Source organism: Puma concolor, chromosome B4 (genome assembly GCF_028749965.1).
Source record: "Puma concolor isolate L17-30 chromosome B4, mPumCon1.1.hap2, whole genome shotgun sequence".
In the NCBI taxonomy this organism is placed as follows: Eukaryota; Metazoa; Chordata; class Mammalia; order Carnivora; family Felidae; genus Puma; species Puma concolor.
The window spans coordinates 125,294,232-125,303,344 of record NC_141673.1 but is presented as its reverse complement, the minus strand read 5'-3'; the positions used below and the strand labels follow the sequence as shown (position 1 = coordinate 125,303,344).

The window sequence follows — 9,113 nt, the reverse complement described above, 5'->3', positions numbered from 1 at the left end:
AATACTTCGAAAGGCTGTATATTACCTAGATGTCTTTAATGTTTTATTATCTCTTTTTTTGAATTGATATTTAAAGTGGGAGCATAAACTCTGTCTTTTATGGCAAGATTACATTGATATTTAATTGTTTTCATCCTGATTCTTTGTCTTTGACTTAGAGCTAGGAAGGGAAAGACACATTTTAAAAATTATCTATAAGCTTATTAAAATATATTTTAAATAAAATTGACCTAAATTAATAGAGACTAAATTTGAGACTTGAAAGCCTTTTAGACCTATAAGGAGAACCCCAGACCAGTTTCCTTTCTATTTTCCATGCTTTATATATGTATGTGTGTGTGTGTGTATATATGTATATACAAATGTATACACATATAGACATGTATATATGTATACATTTGTATGTGTGTGTATATATATGTATGTATATAATTTCTTCTTTATGTGCCTCTTCTAAACATATTCAGTTCTTTAGGGCCCATTCTACCCACATGAAAATATGATTTCGCTCAAATGCGGAATCTATAAAAACGAATGAACAGAAAACAAAATGGACTCCTAAATACAGAGGACAAAGTGGTGGCCACCAGAGGGGAGGTGGATGGGGGCGGGGAATGGACAAAATAGGTAAAGGGGGTTAAGAGGTACATACTTTAAACTTCTAGTTATAAAGTAAGTAAGTCACAAAGATGAAAAGTACAGTTTAGGGACTATCATCAATAATGTTGTAATAATATTTGGTGACACATGGTGACTACATTTATCATGTTGAGCACTGAGTAATGTATACAATTGTCAAATCAGTATGTGGTACGTCTGAAACTAATATACCATTGTATGTCAATTATACTACAATAAAAAATTAAATGTTAAAAAAAAGAAAATACGCTGTACAAAGCTGACCACATTATTGGCAGTATTATTGTAAAAAAAAAACCCACACAACCAAATTATTACAGACTAGATTTGGTAATTTCAGCCTTTATCATAATTTGTGCACGTTGTACTAATGATACATGGATTTAAAATCAAAAGAGTAGAATAATTATTTCTTTTTTTTTTTTTTTTTTTGGTTTCTTTGATCCCATCAAATAACTTTATTCGCCAACATTCCTTAATTTACAAAGCCTTAGTCATTCATACACATTAGGGGGATCCACAGTGTTCAAGGAATTTAAATATAATGTGTCCTACCAACCCAAGTAAACTAAGTACAAAAAATATTCACATAAAGTTGTTCACATGTAGGTCCTAGATTACCAGCTTCTGTGCCAGAAAAAAAAAAAAAAAGAAAAATAGATTTATTAAGTGGTATTTGAAACTAACTTTGAGCCTGGGTCAAAACCTCTCTCGCACCCAAGTCAGCCGCACATGAACATTAAAACTCTGCCACATAGTCCCTTGTTTTGATGAAGGAGTCCCAGGGGGTACAAAAGATTTCTTTAAAATATTCTTCAGTAAAGTCCCTCCCTTCTGTGGCCTCTCGTGGAAATAGATGTGGGGACCTGCAGGCGATGGGTGGCAGTGCATTCACCTCTAGATGGTGGCTGAGGCAGCTTATGATAGCCAACCCTCAAGTCCCACCTCCTGGTTTCCCCTCCGAAGGCTTCTCTCTAGACAGGAGTCCCTGTCCTCCAGGCCTAGCGGGCAAGATCAGAGACCCGCCTGGCGTCCTGAAGGATGTGCCCCAGCCAGGTGTGGAAGGATCGCCGAGCCACCATCTCTGGGCCTCAGCCCCAAGCTTGGCCTTTGTCAGGTTGCTGGTTCCTAAGGACTCCAGTAGCGCTGTGCCTGTATGGCTACCACACAGACCAAGGAAGGGGAAAGGAGTCAGGGGAGACCCATAACCCAAGAGCCACCGATGCCCCAGATATGGGTAGTGCGCACCCAGGATTAAAGATGAGAGATGCACTTGGTGGGTGGGGCCGGAAGCCCAGGCAACATGGAGCAAGGTGAGGGCAGAGAGTTAGGGGTCTCCCTCCTTAAGGAGTACTTTTACCAAAGGTACTCTGAGGTTGAAACTCAGACATGCGTCCTATTAAAATCTCTCTTCTTGAAGAGGTACACCGCAAAGGCGTGGAAGGAAGATTCCCACAATGCCCGCTCTACCTTTTCTTAGAAAAAAGGCTGAAGCAAAAATAATCATATTGCTCCAAACACTGGTTTTATAGGAGTCAGCCAATATGTCAAGGAGTTGAGAATCTTGGAGGAAGGGAATGATAGAGGCACGGAATGTCCAGGCACAAGAAGGCTGTGAGAAAGTCTGCTGAGTGATCTTAGCAACCCAGGGTTAGGGAGCAGAGGGAATGCTGGGTGTGTGCCCTTCTCTGCCATCATTTGCTCTGGGACCACTACTGGCAGGGCTGTGAAGGAGGCCAGGGCCCTAGTGAGAGTCAGATCTCCACCAGTGTTGGGCACATTTCTCCTCCAGCTGTAATTAGGCTCTTTAAACATTTTTTATTTATTTATTTTTATTTTTATTTTTTTTAACATTTATTTATTTTTGAGACAGAGAGAGACAGAGCATGAACGGGGAAGGGGCAGAGAGAGAGGGAGACACAGAATCGGAAGCAGGCTCCAGGCTCCGAGCCATCAGCCCAGAGCCCGACACGGGGCTCGAACTCACGGACCGCGAGATCGTGATCTGAGTTGAAGTCAGACGCTTAACCGACTGAGCCACGCAGGCACCCCACTTTAAACATTTTTTTAAGTGTTTTATTTATTTTTGAAAGAGCGAGAGAGACAGAGGATGCGGTGGGAAGGGGCAGAGAGAGAGACAGAGACAGAGACAGAGACACAGAATCTGAAGAGGCTCCGGGCCCGGGCTCCAGGCTCTAAGTTCTGGGTTCCCAGCTGTCAGCACAGAGCCAGGGGCGGCACTCGAACTTGTGAACCACAAGATTTTGATCTGGGTCGGGGTCGGTCGGATGCTCAACTCACTGAGCCACCCAGATGCCCCCAAATAGGCTATGTCTTTTTTTTTTTTTTTTCCAACGTTTATTTATTTTTGGGACAGAGAGAGACAGAGCATGAACGGGGGAGGGGCAGAGAGAGAGGGAGACACAGAATCGGAAACAGGCTCCAGGCTCCGAGCCATCAGCCCAGAGCCCGACGCGGGGCTCGAACTCACGGACCGCGAGATCGTGACCTGGCTGAAGTCGGACGCTTAACCGACTGCGCCACCCAGGCGCCCCTAATAGGCTATGTCTTAAATGAACGTTGAATACACTCCCTTAGAAAGGCATCTGTGGGGGCAAAACTCGTCTGGGTGGGAGGAAAGATTTCCCCCTCTCCTGTCCTAATGTCTCGGGATGAGATGAGGCCAAGGCCTGCTATCTTAGTCCCCAGTGCCCAGAAAGGGGTCAGATGTAGCCAGTCTTGAACAGACTGTGGCAACCTCTTGGCTACAAGTAAGAGGCAGTAGGATAATTATTTCTGTTGAAGGTTATGAGTTATCATTATGCTATAAAACATTATTATACTTTAGGAAAACTTATAGAGCAATAACTTGTGGTCAATGATGAACTATATAAAGTACACCCCAAAAATGATGAACTGTATTATAGTTTATGATTCTCTTCTGTTTTATTGTTTTTTTTTTTTAATCTGATAAGTGCTTTGTACTTTCCCCAGAAATACCACAGATGGCTGGTATCTGTATGCCGATAGCTCAAATGGAAAGTTTGGTGATATGGCTGATATACTCACTCCTGTTATTTCACGCATGGGACCAAAATGTACTCTGGTGTTCTGGACTCACATGAATGGGGCGACGGTTGGTTCTCTCCAGGTATTACTTAAGCAATTGTACTTTTTAAAACTTCTCTATAAAAACTCACACGGTACAGTCTAGTGGTATTAAAATATAGTTTGCTAATAAGTGACAATGGATAATTGTCAGCGCCTTACTAGGTTCACCATGGTATGATTGAAAGAGAGCTTTAGCAGAATGGGACCTGAATGGCTAGTAGGATATTGGTTTTACTATTTGGTTTATGGTTATTATCCTTACTATGAGGTTACAGCTTCTGTAATACAGTTTTGTATTTGAAATGTTTCATGTAGGCTTTAGTATCAATGTTCTAAGAATACCAATGTTCTGAGAATAGTGCATATGGATTAGACACACTTTGGTGATGTTTGAATGTGCACTCTTCATACTGATGGTATTGCTGCTACGTTTCCCAATTATCTTTTTTCAATTTTTTCCTTGTGAAAAAAATTAAACTGTTTTCAGAATTACTGTTTAGACTGTCTCAAACTGTTTCAATAATCTCACAGATAACTCCAATATAACCTTTACTCAGAGTTCCTATTTTTTTTTTTTTTTTGGTCCATTGTCCCAGTATTATCTTTTATAGGAAAAATTCCATACAGGATCACTTATCGTACCCAGTTATTTCTTTGTAGTGCTTTTCAAATTGGAATAATTCCTTAATCTTCTCTAGACTCTTAGGACCTTGGTATTTTAAAATATTATAGTCTAATCCAGTATGTAGAATCTACTCATTTTAGATTTAATGTTAAATATGTATGTTTGTTATAATATCATCAATATTGTATTCTTTTAAATGCATCCTAGTGGTAGTTTATGATGTCTATAGGTCTCATTATTTTTATACCCTGTGTTATCAATAAATATTTTGTGAAGAGAGATTTTGATGGTATGTAAAATCCTGTTCTCAGTCAATTTTACTTGCTAGTTTTTGCATTCTTTAATATTTTTCGCTGGAATTAGTTTGACTGTGATGATGGCTTAATTGTGATTTTTTAACTCCATTATTCTGTTTACATTTGTACATTGGTTTTCTATTGTACAAAACACCATCACCCACACCACCAACAACAAAAGCACTTCTCCATTTAGCTCTCCATTTATTGACTTAAATCATTGTGGATTCATGGGTTCGTTTTGTATTCAGTTTGTTATCATCTATTATTATTTATTGATTGTTACCTTGCCCCAGATATGCTCATAGGATACTCTTTAAGCTGACTTTTTGTCTCTTTGACAAGCCCATCAGTCTTTGAGCATTTCCTTCATGTCTGTCTAAGCAGATGTTCCAGACTTCTGTTACTTTTATCCTGTTCCATCCCTGGAGTTATCTGTTTTTCCAGAGGGTCCTGGCTTCTTTTAGAAGACCAAGTTATACAAGCAAACCAGAGAGAGGTTCTTGAATCTCAATGCAGATCCCTAGATCCTGTTTTCCCATGTTGGCTGTGCCATATATAATATATGAGGTTTTAAGTAATATGTAGAGATGCATCATTTACACAGAATAAGCCAACTCAGTTTTCAAACATCTCCATTTGTACTGTTTCATAGCCTTTGTAGCACTTTCCAGGAAGCCATGTCTGAACGATAAATCCCAAAGTCCTAGAATTGTTAGCTCAAGCAGTTTTAGAGCAGGGATATCTTGCTAAAAGCAGGCACAGAAAAGGGCTCTCCCCTTGTCAAATACAATCAATTTGTTTGCCAAGAAGTCCATGTTTAGCATATTTGCCAAGAGTTTACAGTTAGGTTACATGCTGTCCAATGAAGAGAGAGAAACAGACTGCAGACCAGCTGCTTAACCACATCTTCCCCATACCTTGAGTATAATTTCAATATTAGGTACTTTGGCTCTCCATTTGATCACTCTATTAATCTAAGATTTTCCTGACTGTATTAAACATTTATTTTTCCAAATAAGTTTTAGATAAACATATTTCACAAATATAGGTAGTTTTTATTGTTTACTTGTTTACCTGGAAATATGTTAAATTTATATATCAGCTTTAGAAGAATTATCTTGTTTATTATAGGTCAGGCTCCTTACCTGTAATGATTTAAAAATAAACTTGTTTCTAAAGAAGTATGTGTCCATATTTAATAATCTAAAACCATTCAGGAGTCTTATGAATTAAAGTTACAACTTACTTTTTTTCTATAAAATTTTTAGATGCTTTTATTATTTTTGAGAGAGAGAGAGAGAGAGAGAGAAAGAGCATGAGCAGGGGAGGGGCAGAAAGAGAGAGAGAAAGAGAGACAGAGAGAGAGACAGAAGATCCCAAGCAGGCTCTGTGCTGACAGCAGAGAGCCCGATGCAGGGCTTGAACTTACAAACTGTGAGATCATGACCTGAGCTGAAGTCACACACTTACCCATCTGAGCCACCCAGGCACTCCACAGCTTATCACTTCTTTTACATTGGCTTTCAAAAAATGGTTTTTGGCAAAACAATCAGTACAACTTACTGCAGGGTTTTCATCAGAAAAATGAGAATTATTTAGCTGGTATATTTTATGATTAAGAATTAATTATCTGAAAAATTCTTTTCTTCAGGTACAAGTTTGTATTAGTAGGTGAAAAATTATAAGATAGTATTAAAATATAAGTAATTAGTTTTCAAATAATTAAAATAGTAATGTGTGATATTATTTTTTGTGCATGAATACATTTTCATAGTGATTTATATATAGAGTGGTATGTGTATAAAGATCTATTTCCCATATTTTTTAAAAGTATTCATCAAAAATGATTTTTATTTTTTTAGAAATTGTATTTTCTTGACCTTGAAAATACGTTGTTTTAACTTAAATTATATATGTAGCAAAACTTTGGTGGTATTTTTGTTAGTCTCATATTAGAAATTCTAAAGGGTCTAGAAACTCTACTGCTATAATAGTTTGTTAATTATACTCCAAGAAAAATAACTGTTTGAATTTAATCATAAATAAAGCAATAACAAAACCATTACAGGATTACCTCCACTTTTGAAAGTCAAAACCTTCACAAACCCTTTACCAGAATGATTCTTTTGGTTGTACACATTGTATTTTTAAAAAGTAATGTTGTGATATAATTAAATTAGCCATCTAAGTCAATTAACTTTAAAATGTGGAATTGTTTTATCCTGTCCCTGTTCTCTTCAGTTACTCTCTTGTTGGCTCATTTTGTAGCATTCTAGGAGAGCCATGATAATTTGTCTCCTAAGACAAATCTGAATTTCCCTTCGGAATAAGGATATAGTACTGGGGAGAATTTGAGCTTTCAAGGCTCTTGGGTAGGGAGCTCTTACCATCACAGCATGAGTCAGTGCCCACACGTACCACCCACGTGTGCTGTTAAAAATATTGAATGGGCTCCCACTATAACACCACTGTCCCTATTGAACCCAAGAGGATAAGGAAGTAAAGTCATCTTGAAAAAAGCGCTTTAGTAAGTAATAAGTGAAGTAATAAGTGCTTTTTAGTCGACTCCATGAATATTATTTAATTCATAAATTTCCAATAGTTACTGCTGTCAGGTTTTTAAAAGCTGATGTGGTTAAGAGCTCTTAATTAAATGTTGCCCAGATCCTTTGGACTTGACTGACAGATATTCATGTGGACTTTTATTACACAAAGCTTGTGAGGTACCCTGGAGACACATTGCTGTACAGTAAACAAAGACGTCTAATGAAAAATGTCCCTGCTTTTCTCCAAGGGAATTCATGTTGATATTAAAATTTAAAAAAATCACTGGGAGAATTCTAAATGTTTAAAATTTATCAAGACAGAATATTTTAACACCTCTTACTTGATTTATTTCTGTAGGTACTCAGCAAGAAAGACAATGTTACGTCTAAATTGTGGGCTCAAAGTGGACAGCAGGGTGCACAGTGGAAAAGAGTAGAAGTGTTTTTAGGCGTTCAATCACATATACAGGTTTGTAATCCAAGTAGTTGGGTGATGAAGAAATTCTGTTGATTTTTTTCTCTAATCCTACTTTATTTCCTCTGATCATGGCCTTCCTGCCCTCCCATCCCCTTTCTGATGTGTTACGTGAATGCCTGCCACTCCATGTAGAATTTCCATAAGGAACTTACAGCTTCAGATGTCCTAATTCCTCCTAGTTAGACAACCATATTCTAGGAATATGTAATGCCAACCATGCTCCACTTCATAATCGGCCTACCTCATATAAAGAACACCTCCCCCTATTAACAAATGTATTCTCAGGGACATTGGAGTAATTATGTAAATTTATTTCAAACCTAATTAAAACGACAGACTTTTGAAAGCACATTATGTTGTTGAAATTTATTAGAGATAATTTACTTAATTCAAAATATTTTGGGGAGGCACGAAATGGTGTGATGCTGTATTTTTGCCTTCATGGAGATGACAATAATATTAGGAGGATGAGACCTATATGTATCTAATAATTAAAACAAAAAGAACACGTAGGGCATAGATTAAAATGCTTGAACTGAAGATAATTACTTGCCAAGGTAATTGGTATGAGTTTTGGTTTTTATGGATTATCAAGAAAATAAAAGCTCGTGGATGTGTGTGTGTGTGTGTGTGTGTGTGTGTGTGTGTGTGTGTGTTTCGCAGAAGAGGGGTTTTCTTGGAAGATGAGGCTTAGCTATTAAGATTTTTAAGACCTGGATCTGGAGAGTGAGAATCCAGAGGTATTTATGCTGGGAACATTTCTTAGTCTTAACTGCACAACGCTTAATCTCATGAATTTAAAACCATTTATCTCTAGATAGAAGATACAATATCTTGGCTAATTATTGTGTTTCCGGTCCTCTGCATAAGTAGAAATAGTAGCCAGTTCTCCTGTGAATATTCAGGAGGTACAGTCATATGCTGTGTCTGATAGATCAGCCCTTCTCAATTCCAGTGGAAGCCCAGACTAGCTACAGCTGTCTAAAGGCATTGATACAGAGAGCATTGTCCCCAATTTCTTGGAATGATAGGTGTTATAAATTCCATATATATATTTTTAAAGGCTTATTTATTTTGAGACAGAGTGCAAGTGGGGAAGGGGCAGAGAGAGAGGGAGAGAGAGGGAATCTCAAGCAGTCACCACAATGTCAGTGCAAAGCCCAATGAGGGGCTTGAACCCACAAACGATGATATCATGACCTAAGCCGAAGTTTGACGGTTACTTGACTCAGCCACCCAGGCACCCCATGATTTCCACATATTTTTGATCTCTCACTGGAGTCCATTTTTCTTATGGGTCATTTGTATTTAATTTAGTAAACTGAGAAGAAATAAGGGGCGCCTGGGTGGCGCAGTCGGTTAAGCGTCCGACTTCAGCTAGGTCACGATCTCGCGGTCCGTGAGTTCGAGCCCCG

The 9,113-nt window shown here is 38.2% G+C and overlaps 1 protein-coding gene across 2 annotated transcripts in view; it reads left to right on the top strand.

Moving 5' to 3' along the window:
* Positions 1–9,113, top strand: part of MALRD1 (MAM and LDL receptor class A domain containing 1) — a 784,828-nt gene that overhangs the window by 310,900 nt on the left and 464,815 nt on the right. For both annotated transcript variants that reach the window (XM_086714806.1, XM_086714807.1), the window contains 2 exons: positions 3,634–3,790; positions 7,579–7,689. In XM_086714806.1, the coding sequence (XP_086570932.1) occupies positions 3,634–3,790; positions 7,579–7,689 (268 nt within the window). The remainder of the gene's footprint in view (positions 1–3,633; positions 3,791–7,578; positions 7,690–9,113) is intronic.